At 38.5% G+C, this 20,524-nt stretch overlaps 1 protein-coding gene across 1 annotated transcript in view; it reads right to left on the bottom strand.

The window, feature by feature from the left end:
- Positions 1 to 20,524, bottom strand: part of HCN1 (hyperpolarization activated cyclic nucleotide gated potassium channel 1) — a 202,087-nt gene that overhangs the window by 90,172 nt on the left and 91,391 nt on the right. Inside the window, exon 3 of the mRNA XM_054187015.1 lies at positions 4,447 to 4,608. Coding sequence (XP_054042990.1) covers positions 4,447 to 4,608 — 162 coding nt within the window. The remainder of the gene's footprint in view (positions 1 to 4,446; positions 4,609 to 20,524) is intronic.

The raw sequence follows: 20,524 nt of genomic DNA, 5'->3' as shown, positions 1-20,524 counted from the left end.
AAGGAAACGCCAAAACAAAGAAACAAGAGTATGTGAAGGGTTCTTACTGAGCAAACATCGTCTGACTGCCATGAGAAATGCCAGCAAAGCAAGCCTTTTCCAAAAGCTTTACAATCCCTTTTGGCTTTTAAAAAACTCACTCTTCAAGTTACATTCTATACTTCTCTGCTAGATTTTTATCTCACTAAGGGAACATTATATGTGAAAAATCTGAAAATGTCAGGTACATACCTTGCTTAAAGGACCTTATTTTCCTAACCACACAAACAATTATTGCAAATATAGACATGAAAATACAGGTTAGGGATCTTCAGATACTGTTACTTTAAGGACTAATGTGCCTTTGAGTCTTTGCCATAGGGACACGAAAAGCCAGAGCAATCCTCCAACACAACAAAAACTAATCATCTACTGCAAGGGATGCTTTATTGCAGGCAGTCGTGCTTAGATGGCCAGATGGCATCAGTGGCAAAAATGTCATCTCTCATCTCTACCTGCCTAGAAACACCATCCCATATAAGACCTTGCTATAACCGTTCATCAGTTGGGACTTACACACTGTGTTTCTGTAATTCACTGCAGCTGAAACCAAATGCAAAATGCAGAATCTCGGTTTGTGCAGTGTGACTCTAGGAGAGGATCACTGTGCTTTTCTCTTCTTGTGCCTTCCCTGGTTTCAGCTGCAAGTTCTACTCCTAATTTTCTGAAAACCTACTGGCTCAAACTCTGAGGTATGATAACAATGTTTGGTCTATGAGTCATTATGGAAGTACACTAGTCTGAAGCAATGCAGATCAGAAAGCTGAGGATAAATCAAACAAGATGTGGATAATAGGCTTTCTGAGCCAAGGAGAAATTAGGCAGCATCATTAGGAAAGTCTGTGAAACTTCTTCAGAAAAGACCTTTATTTAGGAATGAAACTCATAACCTTAGTGTTAACAAAAGCTAGGAATGGCATCAAAGAGCCATATACCCTCGCAGATGTAATTGACTGTTATTTTGTCTGTAATGGATTGGTTGGAAAATGACTGCAAGTGAGCAGAAAAAAAACCAGCTGCTGCTTATTTTTAAATTATATTTACCGGTTTGCTTATTTCTAAAGAAAAGTGCATTGATATTCTGGAAGAGCACAAGATCCTGCCTTGTCAATACTAACTCAGCATTAATAAAGTCAGTGTAATCAAATGGCAGTAAAGATACAGAAGTGGTCAAGTGGGATCACATTTAGAAAAATTAACGGAAGATGCCGGCTCTGGCTTTCATTTCATAGCATCATGAATGCCAACATTAGAAATTGGACACGAAGGTCAATCTGAGAGTACATATACAAAATGGGTTCGTTATTGTTATTATTATTGAAAATAATATCCCAATGTGATCTCAACATTTTTGTTGAACTACTCAGGTTGTAGGTTCGTGCAGTAATAAACAGTGGTGATCTTAAACTCTTTTACAGAGAAGGCTTTCCATTTCATAGTCTACCTCATGATGCACTATGACATTTTTATCATCCTTTCAAAGACAAAGATTTGTTTTGCTTTAATTGCATTCAGTTGCATTGTTCAGAGAAGCAGTAAGCAAGATGGAGCTTGGGTTCATTATCCTATTCCTTTGTGACATTAAATTTAACCTATGTTATTTTTCTTAATGGTGTTTATGAAGTAAAATCATGAGAATGCCTGTGGAATTTGAATAATTTCACATATCAGCTCGTACAAAAGAAACGGCTTTCAGGAGAGGCTTTTAGAAGAAGTTCTTGCACTCTGTAGCCTGAAGCAACTAATGTGCAAGACAGAAGGGAACTATGGGCTGGAAAAGTATGCTGGGCTGTGTCAATTGAGGAGACAGCATGTCATCCTCATGATATCCTTACTTCCTTTAGCATCAGGTTATCTGCAAATGCTCGCAACTGACTTGCATATTGGAAAACTAACTTCTTCTGTCTGAGCACACATTGGCTTGAATAAGTCTTCAAGCCAATGATCACCATGAATAAGTGTTAAAATTTTACTTCAAAGCAAAATTGGTGCATTAGCCTGAGGTTAGCCCTTGTAACAACGTCATTTTGAGGAATGTACTTTGGAGACAAAGTCTGAAACCCAGGAAATGCTCACGCAAACCATCCCCTACTCAAAAAAAGACTGAAATTCAAAGAGGGGCAATTTTCCCTTTCTTAGAGCAGTTGTATTTAAGAATTAATTGACTCAGAAATCTGAACAAAACTGCAACTGTATGCAGATGCAAGGAGTTACCTTTACCTACAAATCTGCTAAAATCTCTGACTAAAACCTGAGTAGAAGGGAATACTTTGACAAGAAAGGGGCATTAGCTGAGGCTAGGGAAAGACCACCTCTTCTTGACAATATTGGCCTTTTGCGATGGTCATCACTACCAGTTCACAAAGAACTTAAGGGCAGAAGAAATAATAATATTCTTCTCTGACTTTGTGTCCCAACAGCATTGAGTCGAAACACCAGTATTAGGTGCAGTCATTTCAGTAACAAAAATTTTTAAATTCAGAGTAGATTAAATTGTTACGTGCTACCATATACACGGGAGCAAGGTACCCCGCTTCCCAAAGCTCTTACAATATTGGGAACATGAAGCCCCTCCAAATTTCAAAGTCAGCGGTTGGTTAGACTCTGATTACACCAACAAAGCACAGAACCATCATCACCATCATCATCCTTCTATTCTATCTATTTCAGAGGACTGATATTCCATGATTGGTTCTCTGACTGTATTTGGGGCTAAAGAATTCACTTCCAGGGCCTGGAAAGCAGTCAGGAAATGTCTCATAACATCACAATGGGGACAGAAGAAAGGTCTAGTTGTTTCCCCCAACAGATATGCTCCTGATTGCAGGCTGGCAGTCCACAGCCCTTGCCATAGGACATAATCTTGCTCAGTTTTCACATCTCCTCACAATGTTCATTTAATAGCAACAGATTCAGTTGCCAAACTGAAAAAAAAAGAAAAAAAGAAAAAGGAAAAAAGAAAAAGGTGCAACTTTCAAAAAAGGATCTTTCCAAGAAAAGAAACTGGCCAGTAAGGAGGAAGTATTGTCTCCATAAAAGAACTGAGTGTGGGCAGGCAGAAAGAAGGGTCTCCCCTGAGCATGTGCCGTGTGCACAGCCTGCTAAGGTTAAATGTAGTTCTTTTTACGGAAGAGAGAGAATTTCATAATTCAGTGTTCTTTAAAAGTTAAATACTTCAATTAAGTGTAATCTGAGGCTTCCTTTCACTTTCTAGCATGGTTTTCATCCATATCTTTAACATTCTGGTAGAAAATGTACCCTTTGGAAATGTGAATGGAAGATGTTACAAAGCAGAACCAAGAATGCAGTGGAATGCAAAGACATGCCAGTCAGCATCCTGGTGACCTACTTTTACTGTAGCAATCCCATTTTTGAAGATATGTCACTATGTTTTTTTTAGGAAAGCTGCACAATGAGGTGTCAGCAAACACGCTGCTTATCATTAAAGATGTTGCTCGATGACTGCAAATACTTGTCTGTTTGACTGACAACCTTAGTCAACGAGCTCCCACAGTAATGTGCAATATCACGTTCCTAAAGGAACAAATACTGTTATGTTTCTGCAATAGAAATATGTGTGACTGAACAAGATGCCCATCTACAGTAAAGGTGCTGTTTTATGGATTCTAAAATTGTAAAAACTGGAAAGACACACATTTCCAGTTGCTTGGGGCTTTTTCTTTTTGGTATAGGCACATTTCAACAACTTTTTCAGTGTATTTCCTATGAAAATCTTCCATGTGTTACCTCATTATCTGACTTGATAAAAATGACTTGATTTTTCACAGCCATTGATCTTTAAGGCACATGTCAAGCAAGCAGAAGATCATTACCCTTCCTTATAAATAAGGCACAGCCACATTTCGTCCCTGAACAGTCTGTTCACACACAAAAGTATATAGAAGTATATCTATCTCTCTTATTTTACTTAGAAAAAAAACTTATGTTGATTGTTATGTTGGGAACAACTTGGTAAAGGGATCACGAGATGCCTGAGAAGTTATTTACAAAAAAACTGAGGACAATATTAGATGAAACAATCACTGCTAATATACCTTCAGGAGCATTCTGAAACTACAGCCTAAATTGAAATCAGTGCTGAAGTGAGTGTTTCCAAATTTTTTTTGGTGTTTTTTTTGAGGGAACGAGGGTTAATGAATTGAAATGACCTTAAAACTGAAAGTATTTTCTGGCTCATTTACTAACAATGAGTCAATATCATTTTATTGGTGATGAGGGCTACAAAAAATCCCCACTTTGGTTCATTAGCAAGCCAGCCAACAAAACCCTAAAGTAACCTGAATAAATTGCAGGGCAGTGTATTACTAGGCGTTTATTTATACATGTAAGTCTAACTGTTTAGAAAAAAATGTTTAGAAAGCACAATGAAAAATGAACAATACTTACAACCATACCGTTTAGGGACACCCAGCAATCTGGTGGGAAATCCTGGAGCAATGGTACTAAAAACTGAAGACAACCATCCCAGTGGCACAGCAGCAACATCATTCCAATCAGATTAAAGATTCTCACCACAGCACTGGCCAGATCATATGTCATGTGGAAAATCTGTGGGCAAAAATTACAGGTGATGTACGTGATGCAAGTCAGAAATGTAAACCATTTAATTCTCATCAGGTAGGTTAAAGGCAACAAAGTATCATCCTGACCTTCTAAAAAAGCTGAGATTTTCAGCAAAAAGGATTAATTTGGGCACAGTAATTTGGCCAGAACGCTATGCTGACATACCTGACTCTTAGCTGTACACCATATATGCTTATATGCCTGCATGCCATATAAGCCATATAAGCTCTTGTAAAAGGCGTATTTGGGGTAAGAAGTCACCAGCAAAAGTGTTTTTTTAAAGTCTTCAACTCCTTTCAATGGAAGCAAGTCTCCCAAATTAAAAAAAGACCTTGGTAAAGGTAGTGAGACTATTACTTGTCTGTGAACTTGGTGTCTAAATACTCACAAATTTGTGGGAGATACAAATTCAATGACCCATTTAAAAAAGATTCATCTTCACATTCCTTACCGTCTTAAAAGCACCAAAATCAGAGTGGAGAAACAATATAAGTACTTTAAATATATTTTTGGACTTCTATTTCTATACTATTAATCCAATTTGCACATACCAATTCACCAAGCAAAATGACAAAAAAGTAGTTCATCACTCTTAATCATTAGCAGTTTTCCCAAAATACTGAGAATCGTATGGCTGCTATACCTCTAGTAGTTAAGTTTATATCAAAGTAATATAATCATTTGGATTTCAACATATTCCTCCATTCTTAGACAAAGAACGTTGGCATCTAAAAAGTGTCTTAACAGCAAATCCCACATATACTCTTAAAACCAACATTTTCAGGTTTGCCATGGGAAAATTTGTTGAACAGAAGTAGCATGACCAGCAGTAGTCAGCTGCCAAATAGTACGGAGAAAAACACTGCATTTGGAACCTTTCTTCTGGTTTTAAAACACTTCTAAACTACAAATACAGGCACAAAGTACACAATTCAGTCAACTCAAGATAAGTATATTACATTTTAACACACATAATTATCACTATGCAGGATTTCCATTTACAAGACGAAGAATGTCCAGTTGGTTTCTCATGGAATTTTAAGTAGAAAATATTATTTAAATTAATTATAGAAATCAGAGGGTTTAGTGCTGAAAATGTCAGATTGCTAGAGGTATACAGGCATATTCCACATGATGTTTTGCATTTGTAAATGAAAGAACTCACATACGAAAGGGGGAATGTTTGTATACTTTTACATATCAAAACTCAAGGCAGAGATGAAGTAACCACATTGTAAATGAGTGCAAGTGCAAATACGGAGAGCGTGTTATGGTGTCTTTCAACATCATTTTCTGTTAGTGGGAGTTTTTTCTTGTTTGAAAATGACGGTGTTCTTTCTGAGTCCCAAAATGCAAAACCTGCATAGTAGAAGCATACCTCAGACATTAACTTTATGTGCAAAACTTTTTTTCATTCTAGGGCATTTTAAGACAATACATTTCAAATTCCAGTTTAACAGACATTGGAAACAGATGCTTGTAACATTATTCAAAATGTCATGTCTTATCCAAATATCATCTAGCTACTGCCAAAATTGAGGAGATGACACTGATATTTAGGAGATACTGTAAATGGAAATAAGCAGTAAAGTGTCATCATTGCATGTGTCTTCTTAAGAAATGTATTTACATTCCAGCTATTTCAATAGATACAGATTCAGTAGCATGATATGAACTGAGAGAGCAGATGTGAACTGAAACAATTTTATTTTAAAGAACTAGAAAAAACAGCAAGGATTACTACTGTTTTGGATCACTAACACTCATTCAGGTTACACTTTACCCACATGGTTATTATATTAGAACCGCAAAGTGCAGATGAATTCCTGATTACATGAAAGTTGCAGTTTTGTCAGAGAAAGCAAGATTTCCCCTGGAATATTTGTTTGAAAAAGTGCAGAACACCAGACAGAAACAATACATATTTTACACAGAGATCACAACTTCCTCAGGAATTTTCAGTTGCTCTAGAAAAGCAAGTTATCACACCATGGATGGACAAAAAAATCACAGTTCCCACCCACTGTTTTCATGCTGCCTCAAGTTTCCCATTAGGCTTAAGATTTTCAGAATAATTCACTGCATCGGATACTGAGTGTTTTTTAAAAAATGGGTCACAAATATGACAATCAGGGCCAAAATAAGCACAGACATCTTAGTTTCTATACGTAGAAAGATAACTTTTCTGAAAAGATGCACCTAGGTGTATGTGATACACAGGGGAAGATCTGATTCTCCAAAACTCCCCAGAGTCCTAAAAACAGCACTTGCATATACCCAAGGCTCCTGAATCCTTGTTCTGCCTCTGTAACTATGGGCTTAGACACCATGACAGATTGTGCATATATCCTGTGATCATAGCTGCATAAAAATGATAATTCTATGGCTTTTTCACTTGGATGGAGACCATTTTTGGGCATCACTCCAGATTACAGAGATGGTCTGCATAGCTCATATCTTGATATGGAATTTCCAAGATTTTAGAGCATTTTGTGATGGTACATTTTCATTTCAAGTTTTAAAATTACATAATGGGGTAATGTGCTCTTAAAAAAAAAAAAGCATCTGGATAGATTTGCAAAGGTATTTATTTCATAATTTTTAAGATCTTGCATAGCTCTTATGCATGTATCGCTCCCTGCCTACCCCAGGAGGCTGTGTGACAGCTCAGTAAGGCTTCCCAAAAGAGCCTTGCAGACCTTGCAAGGGGAGACTAAAATTCAAACCAAAGAGCTGGAGCAGTGAGTTCAACCTAAAGGGCCTTGCTGAACCAAAGAGGTCTGCCGTTCAGTTTGGGCTCTGCAAGGACTTGTCACAGTGGTATTATGGTATGACTGTGTAACTATTACTATCGTATTTCTTCAAAGCCTCTTTATGGGTAATGTGCCTCTGCAGAAATGGCCTTGTAGTACAAGCACAATAACATGTTGAAAATTTTATGTGAAACCAAATACAGCAAAAGAAATTACTGCAACAGTCTGCATACAACACTGCAACCTTCCATCATTTCTGAAACCTTTCGATTAGCATTCAGGGTCAGTATAATTAAAAATGCAAGAACATATTCTGGATATTATCTGGATTGCTTAACATGGAAACATTGTATCAGCATTTCAACCATACCGTACTTTCATGGCTCATCTTTTGCTTATATAGCCTACTATTTGTGTAGCCTGTTCTAATAACTGTGGTAACTCTGTATTAAAGAAAATAACTTCAGAAGATAAATCTTAGGAAAATATTCTAAAAACCTTTTCAACATCTCTGCATGTTCTCTCTCCAGTAAATAAAAGCTGAGGTTTTTTTCTCCTAAAAGGAACTTATGTAAAAAAACACTTTTAAATCCTCAAAGCATACATTGCAAGTGAATAATAATATTTGTTCATGGTACTGTATTGACATACTTACATATAAAGGGGGGATGTGTTGTCTTTTTAAAACTAATACCCAAACTACCCTGTGGACTGAAGGCACATATTGCATGTGGCCAGCAGATCCAGAGAGGTGATTCTGCCCCTCTACTCTGCTCTGGTGAGACCCCACCTGGAGTACTGCGTCCAGCTCTGGAGACCTCAGCACAAGAAGGACATTGACCTGTTGGAGCAGGTCCAGAGGAGGGCCACGAAGACGATCAGAGGGCTGGAACACCTCTGCTGTGAAGACGGGCTGAGAGAGTTGGGGTTGTTCAGCCCGGAGAAGAGAAGGCTCCAAGGAGACCTTACAGCAGCCTTCCAGTGCCTGAAGAGGGGCTACAAGAAAGCTGGGGAGGGGCTGTTTGCGAGGGCATGTAGCGACAGGACGAGGGGCAATGGTTTTAAACTAGGGCAGGGCAGGTTTAGATTAGACATTAGGGAGAAGTTCTTTACAATGAGGTTGGTGAGACACTGGAACAAGTTGCCCAGAGAGGTGGTGGAGGCCCCATCCCTGGAGACATTCAAGGCCAGGCTGGATGAGGCTCTGAGCAACCTGATCTAGTTGAAGATGTCCCTGCTTACTGCAGGGGGGTTGGACTAGATGGCCTTTAAAGGTCCCTTCCAACCCAACACATTCTATGATTCTGTGTTTAATATTTTATGTTCTTCCTTTCAGGAATTGATTGTGATACATTGAAACAAGAGCAGTCACATTTTTATAGCATTTTCTTTTTGCAATCACAAAGTACAGTTCCTGTGTTAATGAACTAAACCTTATTAAAACGCCTAGGAGATGTGTGAAGTGTAGTTTGTTAAGAGAGGAACTGGAGGACAGAAAGCTAATGCCACTCATGTCAGCAGATGGTGGCTTGCCCGTCAGCTGGTCCTTCAGTGGGATAGGAAGAAATATAGGAAGACCACAAATCGATTTACCTTGATATTGCAGTACGGATGTGTGGTCAAATCTCGCTGTTTGAATGGCTGTCTTATCAATATAATATTCCTAACAAAAATAATTCAAACATTTGCATGCAACTGAAGTTAGGCTCCAAAACCCGTTACTCAGGTAATTAATATAAATAGCTTGGTTATCATTAAACGCTTGCCATCCACAAATGCCATGCAAATAAGCAGGAATTGTGGCTGTAAAACACATTTGAAAATCTGGCCACTTTATTTTTACTCCTAATTTCATACCTAAAAATTCAATTTAACCAGCAGAAGGTAGAAATTTTGGACAACACATTTCAAAAAAATTACTAGAGTGACATGAGACTACTGCAGCTGAGAAAAAATTAAAATTCCCCTGAGAACTAACTCTTTCCACATTTTTATTTCACATAATAGGAAAGATTTATAGATATCTGTCCTTTTTGCTTACTACTCAGTTTCATTTCAATTACACATGATCCTTTTTAGTACTATCATGGTTTGTTTGCAGGAGGATTGGCTATAATACTGTAATTTTTCATATTTTCCATATTCTTCAAAATCATGATTAATAATAAATTTAGTTTATCAACTCACTTCTAAGAACTCATACTTTCTTCCTATATTGTTTTCGTAACCTTTTCTCAATACCCTGGAAACCTTAAAATTTTGCTTAAAGAGCTGACAATGCCTCTGACAATGGCTGAAATGTAACCACAGATTAACAGTGTCTAACGTTTTGACAAAATATTGCTCACAGAGAATAAGAAATTGCTGAAGATGTCAGAGTTCACATGTTTTATCTCAGTTTTTACTCACTTTATTAATTACTCCTTTTATTCCAACATGTGAAGCAGGAAGCAGATTATTGCTTCCTCACATTTATAATGGAGCATATACTTTAAATTGGCCCTGCTAACTCTGATTTCTGAGCCTGAGACAGAAAAACTGTTCCAGTCTTATCAACTCACTTGCTTAATAGTATTTGAGGGCTGTCATATTAAGTTAATAGTGCCATACATATAGTTTAAATAAGCAAACACAAAATCTGCTGAAATGCTGTCGTGGAATGCATAGGCTATCTCTTCTGTCTTCTGATAATTGGCATGTAATATTTGTCCAGTTGTGATTTTTAGTTCAGTTTGACTTTTAGGTTCTGTTTATATAAAAAATTGATTTATATAAAGTATCAGAAACTAATTTTGATTTATTCTTTTTTTTAAAAGTAAGTCTTAGGACTTCTTAGAAGATTTATTTGGTTCTCACATCACTGAGTTCATCCAGACACCTCTTCTCTTCCACCCCTCAGAAGCACTAAAGTTGCTCAGTATCACAAAGCTAGCCTGGGTTTAATCTTCAAATTAGGATTTGCATCATGCCTTGGGCAACATGAAATGACACTCACACTAAGTGAGCTGTGTGGGGTCTGGAATGTTAAATAGCCACAGTGGGGAGACAGAAAGAGCTGCACACGTGCATGGAGGCTCTGGAAAGCATGCTGAAAGCTGTACGGAGGGCAACGCTGGAACTCCAGGCTAGCTAGAGGTCAAAATTACAGGTATAAAAATGATGAGGGGTTTTTGGTTCAACCTCTGGGTTAGTCCAGAATCATTAGGTTTATCCCTCAGAGCACCAACTAGACAGAGATTATAAACCGTAGGATCCAAATTTTCCTACTTGAGCTAAATGTTCACTTTTAAGATAGTGGTTGTAACAAAGCTCCACGGAAAATAAAATAATATAAAAGGGGGAGGAGAGCAGAATGCCTCTTTTTGAACATCTATCTCCCAACCTACTCTAAACAATGAAAGGCAATCATGGCTTTTTGTTTAGCCATTTTATATTCTACAAATCGATTTCAAAAGACATTCTTTGTAAATATCACTTGGGATACTATGGGTCTGATCCAACTCCATCCAAAGACAATTTCTTTGGGAGTTGCAGGTTACTACACACTACACTGGAAATACATCTCCAGAAGTAGGTATAAACGTTCATTGATTGAAATGCCTGGCTATGCCCTCAGGGTAACATTTTACACTCAACTGGCTCCTGATGTGTGTGCTTAATTTTATGATAAATAATTCATCATTGATAATTCAGTAGTGGGGACAGGTATATAGCACTATTTAATCTAGTTGTATTTGTGACTTTATAGCTGATGACAAACGCAAAGATCTGCTTCTGGTTTAGTTAGCCCTGAAGGGAAAACACCAGTGATTTAATAAACAGAACAAATTATTTTTAATCAAACATATCCAGATAAAAGAGCTGAGAATGGCCTATTTTATGTGACCTTTAAAAATTGTTATTTTCTAGATGGAGTCAATCTGACATTAGGTTTTATAATAGAAGTTCCATTTACTACAAATCAAGGCACATACAAATGGAAGCTAGCTTCTGTGGAGCAAAAAGAACAGCATAACAACATATAAATGTGACAGTGCACTATGTCCAGGTTAAACCTGAAAGCATTAATAAAACTACTTTGCTGAAGGAAGATTTAGGCAAGCCTTGGAAAGGTCACATATAACCGGGAAGAAAAATTTATTTACTGTATATAAATTCTGTGATATGTATTTTGTACTGTAAATTGGCGAATGCCAAACTAATATATTACCTCTCATACAGAGGGCATGACTTCACTGACAAAACGTGTGTTTTTATTATCCTGTTGTCATTAATGTGTCTGACCTGTCTTGACATATAAATAGAGAGGAGCAATCACTTTAGTTCTACTATGAAGAAAACAAGCCAAGAGTGACAAGCCTCAGGATCATGAAATAAAAAACACAGTGCTAATTTTCCCTGTGTTTCTATAGAGGTGGAGGTCTCATTTATCACTTATATTGATGACAGAAAGTACCTTATTAGACTAAGCTTTTATCTTCCTTAACTGAAGCAAAGTAGAAACAAACAAACAAAAGCCATTCACAGCTGTCAGAAAGACACAAACATGCAATACTAACGGCCTGCCTCTCTGACAAAATTTAGCTGAAGCTCTTTGCCTTAAGTCATAGTACCAAACTGAGAGTTACCATATGGCAAAAAATACTAGAACTATAGATGAGCACAGAGATCGAGAGTTTTGTCAGCTTGAAGTAAAGCTCTGTTTCCATTTCAGCATTATTTCAAGCATCAGCATTGCCTGACCTTCAGCTCAAGCTTCTGGATGGGCCAAGTATCTCAAGTGTCAGCATCACTGAACTCAAGCTGGAGACCTCTGTGAGTGGCACTGAGCTAGAAGGAACATTTCATTTATTATCTTTTATAAGTATTTATATCTTACAAAGAAGGCAGCTTGAAGATACAGCCAGTCTCTAAATGGCTCAAAATATCATTTATCATTTTTTCTTACTAGCTGAGCGAGAGGAACTGTTTCTCATATTAATGTGCAGATGTACTCTGGCGGCAAGAAATAAGTTATTCATCATCACTCATCTGCCCACAGAAAGGCCAAGGCAGGGACTCCCACACCGCTGAAAAGGGCAGCAGAGCGAGCAACGTGAATCCTAAAAAATATCACTGCCTACAGTATTTCAAATATAAGGGCATAAAATCAGATACCTGACTGCATTTTTAGGCATTCATATCAGCTTGTGAAGTCTATGTTCCCCAGTTTTAATATACTTACACAAGCAGTTTTCATGCTTAATGAATGTGAACTAAAACAATAAATACCAGACATATATTTATAAAGAAATCCACCATAAAATGCATCAAAAATGCTGAGAAAATTTAGGGAGAACCTTAGGAAGTACCAGAGTCTTCACAAAAAGTGCCATGTTTGATAAAATTGTTTTACAACGTTATTGATCACTGAACTCTCAAAACCCTGAACCCTTTTGATTTTCATTTTTAAAGCATAACTTCAGAGATTACCACACACTGCAGCACACTAAGTCTTTTCCTCTGAGATATGTATTTAAAAGAGAGGAACAGGACAGTGCCCTGGCTGCACCCGCCATCGAAAATGGTGGGACACAATCCGGACTCCCAGACTCCCCAATCCAACATGGAAATCTAATAGAAATGAACAAACGCAAAGTGGATACACTGCAGGAAGTACCTATAAATACATAGAAAGTAACAGCATATCCTGAAACAACATGTTTTTACAATCAACATTGTACAAACAGGACACATGTAACAAACCTCTTTCAATCTCAATATTTTCCTAAACTTCATTCGGTTTTGTTATTTTTTTATTTAAGGTAGTCACGGTTTTCATGTCCAAACGCTGTGAATATGAACTGAAATCAGACACTTTCTGATAGTAAGAGAAGCACCAGAAGATTTGACGTATACAGAAACTTGAAAGTTTGCATGTGTACAAAAACTGTATCTGAAACTACTGTTTCTGTAAAACAATTCTCTTGGTGATTTTGTTTTCACTAGATCTGTATGTCATGACAGGCTGCAAATACTTCACAGAGCTTCTCTTGTCTCAGCCAGAACCAGGTTTGGGAAGCAAATTAAAGTGTGAGAATAAAAGGAGAAGTTTTCTCTTACATCACCCTAAACCCTCCAGAGGATCAGTTTCAGATATAAGGGGATGGTTCATTAACATTATTAAATCACCAGTTCTTTTTACAGGATGCCTTCCCCAAAAGTGACACTGCCGCATATCTGAGCTTCAAAGCAATTGTCCTAATTATAATACAGCAACATAATGATCTAATAGCAAACAACTGAAATAATGAGGAATATTTCTCCTGGGGAATTTAAGTTGGTATCTTACTGAGGCTGTTGAGGTTAATCTTCCAAACATAGAAATAATGGGCAAGCAACTGAAAATGAAAGTCATTGTATTAAATTTCCTGTGGAATAAAAGTTCTGAGACCAAATTGATTCACAATGCTTCCTTTTAATAGCATGTGATACCTTCATTTTAAAAAGCCCCAAAATGTTTTTTATGAGGCATAATCATTACATTTTGATGTTTATATATTTGAGTTGTTAAGATTAAATATAAGCTGTGAATAAAATACGTAAAATTCCATACTGTATTAGAATCTAAATTTTGCTTTTTATAGTAATCTAAAAGAAGACTTCAAAGGGCAATCCTTATTAAAAAAAAGCAAGACTGCCAGTACAAGTCAAGGCAGATGATTAATGCACAATATTGTGTGCAAGTCAGAACTCTTCATCAGCTGCACGCTTAAAGTCCAAAACACAAAAAATCCATTTACTCCTTTGAAAATCCTGGTAATAGCAAATATGACAAAATCATTCATATATCATAATCACAAATACACATAAAAATCAAAGAAATAACATCTAAAAGTATATATGTGAATAAACTATTGTGATAATGACATATCAATGATTTGAAGTCTTAGTCAATGTTTCACAATATTGACACATGATTTTTAAAATTATATGGCTATTTGAACTGCATTACAGAAAAGTTTTTCAGGGAAGTGCAAATGAATTCTATAGGTAAAATCTTAATGTCACTCAAAATCACATAAAAGACCTCTTTTGGGATTTTAAAAGTTAAATGCCAGGAAAGAACCAATGCCTGGGCAGGTAGAAAGAACACAACAGAATTGTAGTCTTCATAATTTGTCTCAAAAATTGCCAGTAGAAATTAAGAATTCAGTTGCCTGATAAATCTTCATGTAGACACAAAAATACTACCAGTTTAAAGAAACTACTTTGGAGATTTGCATACAATACCTTCTCTTGTAAAGTATTATGTTTACTTGGTTTAGTACATAACACTACCTTGAGCAGAAATTGCAGATGCTAAATTATTCTATTTTTGTAACTGTGTTCAACGTTTGCTAAAAACATGACTATCATTGTTATGAACAGTGAGTGTATGCTTGCATACCCACAAAGATAATTTACACACAGTTCTGAATACTCAAAAGACTCTACAGATCTCTAAGGATAGTCTATAAAATAGCGAGAGACTGAAAATAGAAAGACAAAAAAGGCATACAAATAATATCAGAAAAGGGAAACAACGGTAAGAAAGAAATGTTCTTTCATGGTCCTATTTGCATTCTTTGACTTTTGCTTATTTCCAAAATATTATTTAAAATAACACTTGCTTTTGATGGGTAAAATTTTTCAGGATTCATACATGATCAAGTTAGACTTTGTGTTTTAACGCTATCAGGTATAATGATGAACAGCTGATGAGGGGACATTGTGCCTAGACTGATTTTTTCCCATTTTTTTTAGCGAATAAATTAATACTAAATAGTTAATTAATTAATTCTATTTTAACATGGCTATTTTACTATGTTAAGGTACTTTGAGAAAGAAAACTGTTAGTGCACAGCAAGCCTAATGTGTACCTCTTACAGTAGTTACTATTATACAGTCTCTCCAAGAAGAGTTTACATTTAATAATTTATTTTTTTTAGCTAGTACCTTGTTAAACACAACGCCTAGCTGTAGTTCACCATATGAATAATGGAACAACACAGATGACTTTATAAATGACACAACATGTCAGCCTATGAATTTGAAACATACACTAAAATGTGAGTAATACAACTGAAATAATTATTTACTAAAACTCACCAACAGCAAACCATAAACTACACAAAGGTGTGGTAAGTCTGGTCAGGTCAGAAAGCTCTGACCTGTAATAACAATACCATGTAATTTCTTTTTACTCTAAATTAACACTCCTACATCCCCATCCTCTATTTTTTGGCTTTCTTTTCTATCATTCTTGCACTTTTTCTAGCAGGCTGGTAAGAGAAGTTTAGGATGTGCACGGAGCCCCTGGACACCCCAACACGACACCCTTCCTCTCGCCACGCACTCTCCCACATATTAATGTTGTCAGCGCTTTCCATGTTGCTCGACAGCTGAGCGCAGAGGTGCTCCTGCATGCTCCTTCTCCACGCTGCCCACCAAACCAGCCTTGCCCAGCGTCTCTGCTGGGCCACGGCACACCATCTCTCCTGGGAGGGTTGCCCCCAGCTTAGCAATCACCACGTTAGGTTTATTCCTGCTGAGGGTGTAATGTGATGGCCCAGCCTTTCCAGATACAGATCCGTACTTGTCTCGCTGCCTTTACTTTCTTGGCTGTCTTAGCAGTGGCTTTCTACTGTTTCCTAGTTGATCTGATGAACACGTCTTGTTTTCAAACTGCTCTTTGCCTATAAGTCACTTAAACTTTGCTGCAGAATATTTTGCCCCATTTTCTAAGTACAGAATATCCACTAGGTTGCACTTTGCAAAGGCAGGGCTCTGGTTCCATACAGCAGCTCTTGCTGACATCGGAGTCACCCCAGCTGGCCATCGACAGTCTGTCATCAGAGGTTTAATCTGAACATTTTATCATTGCATTCAGATTTTATAAGATTACTGAGTCTTGTGTGATGAGTTGTTGAACACTATACAAATAAACACAATTTTGCACAATTATTGCTATTTCTGTGTATGCTCTCAATTGGCCATTCATATTGCGGTAGACAATATACCTTCTTATTTGCCCCAGGAAAATCTCTATCCTTTCATGTATTTTGATTTAGTTTATCAACAGTTCTGCTAGCTAGATCCTATTGCCAGATCTCTTTCAGATCAGTATTTCAGTCTATCCTTCACTCGATAACAGGAACAATCTTCTGTGCACTCTTGCAACATTCCTTGCAATCTTCCACGGATTTACTGCCAGGGGTTTGTCTGTGGAATTGTCTGCAGCCTTTTCCTACGGACGCAGGTGTATGTCGTAAAAATCAGCTGCATGTTGCTCCAGAGAGCTAATCCACCCTGTGTTCTGCAAAGGGCCTTACTTACAGGTTTAGCAAACAGCAGTGAGTTTTCTGGGGCAATACCCTACTCTCAGACCACGTTGCTGAAGGCTCAATGATTTAGATTGCTTTCTTACATATTAATACTTAAAAAAGCAAAAGTGACAGAATTTTGTCTGTTCTCAAGAGCACTTCATGCAGCCGTTCATACTCTGACGCCCATCTCCAGACCGTACCTGTTACAAGCACACCAGTAATTAAAGCACTCTCACAGCACGGTAGTCAGCACGGGCTGGTGCTAGTGTTACCTCTTCCTTGACATCACAGACTACATAAGGTTCCATGCTGTGTTGCAACACTGCTCAACACTGAGCAATAATCACGTTTATCAAGAGTGCAAAGCAAAACCACTGCTCATTTCACATTTTCTTATGTACAGACCACATACACTTGTTGGCTTTTGAGTGGGCTTAGTATACGCTAGCCCCCAAACAGCCTTTTTGCAGACTCCTGTTTCTGCTTTCTCTCTCTGCCGACATCAAAGCTGACACCACAATCCAGCTGGAATCAAACTGGCTATTGAGCAACAGCATAACTCATATATGACAGCCAAATGATTGGCAGCCAATGAACAGGACACATAGTGAAGGAAAACTGGAGGCTAAGAACCTGAAGGAGAAATGCTCTTCTTTGAATTATCCTATCTACCCCTGCTTATTTTATTTCTTCCTTCAACAGAAGGAAAACTTTTGAACATTTTGTTCGGGATATTTGTTTATCTTCCATTCCCTTCACATTGCTCTTAAAATATGGAGATTTTTCTTGTTGCTGTTTTGAGTCTATTCTTCTACAAACAGGTTGGAATCTACTGCTTTTCTTCTCTGTCAGTCTGTTTTTGTCTAGCCTTTATTTGGTACAGGTCTAACCTCTCAGTGTTCTCCTCTTCTGCTTTCATAGAACAGAACCATAGAATAGTTTGGGCTGGAAGGGACATATAAAGGTCACCTATTTCAAACCCCTTCAATAAGCAGGGACATCTTCAACTAGATCAGGTTGCTCAGAACCCCGTCTATCCTGACCTTGAATGTTTCCAGGGATGAGGCATCTACCACCTCTCTGGGCAACCTGTGCCAGTGCTTCACCACCCTCATTATAAAAAATTTCTTCCTTATTTCTACTCTGAATCTGCCCTCTTTTAGATTAAAACCATTACCCCTTGTCCTATCACAACAGGCCCTGCTAAAAAGTCTGTCCTCATCTCTCTCATAAGCCCCCTTTAGGTATTGGAGGGCCACAATGAAGTCTCCCCAGAGTCTTCTCTTCTCCAGGCTGAACAACCCCAACTCTCTCAGCTGTTCATAGGAGAGGTGCTCCATCCCTCTGATCATTTTCGTGTCCCCTCCTCTGGACCTGCTCCGAATGTTTTTCCTGTACTGAGGGCTCCAGAGCTGGATGCAGTACTCCAGGTGGGGTCTCACCAGAGAGGAGTAGGAAAGCAGAATCACCTCCCTTGACCTGCTGGCTATGCTTCTTTTGATGCAGCCCATGATATGGTTGCGAGTGCACATTGCCATCTCATGTCCAGCTTTTCATCCACCTGTACCCCTAAGTCCATCTCAGCAGGGCTGCTCTCAATCCTGTCATCCCCCAGCCTATATGGATACTAAGGGTTGCCCCAACCCATGTGTAGGACCCTGCACTTGGCCTTGTTGTCATGAGGTTCACAGAAGGCCACTTCTCAAGCTTGGATGGGTCCCTCTTAATGGCATCCCATCCCTCAGGCATGTCAACTGCACCACTCAGTGTCATCTGAAAACTTGCTGAGGGTGCACTTGATCCCATTGTCTATGTCATCGATTTTAGTGTATTTAGTGAAGATATTTAACAGTGCTGGTCCCAATACAGACCCCTGAGGGACATCACTCATCACCAATCTCCATCTGGACATTGACCTGTTGACCGCTACCCTCTGGATGTGACCATCCAGCTGATTCCTTATCCACCGGACAGTCCACCAATCAAATCCAAGTGTCTCCACTTTAGAGAGAAGGATGTTGTGGGGGACCATGTCAAAGGCCTTCCAGAAGTTCAGACAGATGACATAGGTCTTCCCTTGTCCACAGATGTAGGCACTCCATCATAGAAGGCCATGACATTGGTCAGGCAGGACTTGCCCTTGGTGAAGCCATGTTGGCTGTCTCGAATCCCCTCCTTGTCCCCCATGTGCCTCAGCATAGCTTCTAGGAGGATCTGTTCCATGGTCTTCCCAGGCAGAGGGGTGGGGCTGACAGGTCAGTAATTCCCAGGGTCCTCCTTTCTACCCCTTTTAAAAATGGGTGCAATGTTTCCCTTTTTCCAGTCACCAGGATTTCACCTGACTGCCATGACTTTTCAACTATCATGGAGAGTGGCTTGGCAACTACATCAGCCAATTCCCTCAAGACCCTGGGATGCATCTCGTCCAGTCCCATAGAGTTCTCTATGTTCAGGTTCCTCAGGTGGTCACGAACCTGATCTTCTCTTACAGCGGGAGGGACTTTGCTCCCCCAGTCCCTGCTTTGCAGTCCATTCACTCGAGAGGTGTGGGAACTGACTGTGTTCTGACTGTGACAACACCTCTGGTGTGTATGGACCATCATCCACATCCTCCATTCACTGGAATTCCACATCCAGAGCCTTGTACCTGTTGTACCTGGGAAGGCAAGATGGGCAAGGAGGGGGTTCGCCTGGTGTCCTGAATGTGGACTTGACTCCATTCACTTCTTTACTTTAAGCTACCGCCTTCTACCTCGTTGGGGAAGGATACAGGAACGCCTTGATCTTTTTTTTTTCTGGTGAAATAGCTCACATTTAAAACAAAAGACAGACTGCTAAAGCAGATGATGTAATTTTTTTAAAGAGTATCCTTACGTTCTCTTTGTGGATTATAAGTAATTCCATACTGGCGTTGAGATTTTGACTCACTTGTATTTTTAAAGGCAGGGTCTTCTGTTACTATACATCTGGAGGAAAAGGATTTACTTTCAGTAAGTAGACCAGTATTTCCCTCTGGTTCCTGTGCTTTCTCTTATTCTTGTTCCCCAGAGCATCCCTGCAGTACATTTTCAGTCCATCCATTCTGAATGTTCTGATTTTTCTATACTCTGTTCCTGTGCCATGGTCTCTTTTGTTTTTCATTTTTTTTGTACTCTCCCACAGAGAACATGAACATTGCATCCAAAAAATGTCCAGAAAAGGTAATCAAATTTAGAGCAAGTAAAACTGTCCATCCTTTTTCAGAGTGATTGTAAACAATGGCTGCCATTAGAAGGTTAGTATTTCAACTACCACAAAATTGCCAACTCCAAGCCAATGCAGTTGTGATTTAGGTGATCCGATAAAAATATCCTTTGGGTTGTTCATATTTGCATGCCTATCAAACTTCCCTCAGAAATTGGTGGGAGGCTAAAAATAGCTATAAACAAAAAGAAAACAGCAATAAATCTGAGATGCTTACAAAACCATACAACTCTGGGAACTGGGATGTAGAGATAAAAGCAATACTATAAGGTCTACAATAAAGTTGGAAGAGTTTGCAAGTTTGCAATGGTATTTCAATCATCCTACTTATACTAACTTAGTCCTAAATTACAGAAATTCTTTGTTTCCAAAAGGCTAAATCCTTGAAATGTTTATCTTGTGTGCTCTCAATGCTGCAGCTTGCATCTTCGGGACAGTGCTGTGACGGAGACTGAATAGCAAGAACAGTATTTACGCAATTGCAGAGTGACAGTGAAATGGAGAGTTATTTTTATCATTGAGTTTGGCAGCACCAGCTAAGCACTAGGTGCTTTGAGC

Source organism: Rissa tridactyla, chromosome Z (genome assembly GCF_028500815.1).
Source record: "Rissa tridactyla isolate bRisTri1 chromosome Z, bRisTri1.patW.cur.20221130, whole genome shotgun sequence".
NCBI classification, from domain to species: domain Eukaryota; kingdom Metazoa; phylum Chordata; class Aves; order Charadriiformes; family Laridae; genus Rissa; species Rissa tridactyla.
This window is presented reverse-complemented; position numbering and strand designations above follow the sequence as displayed.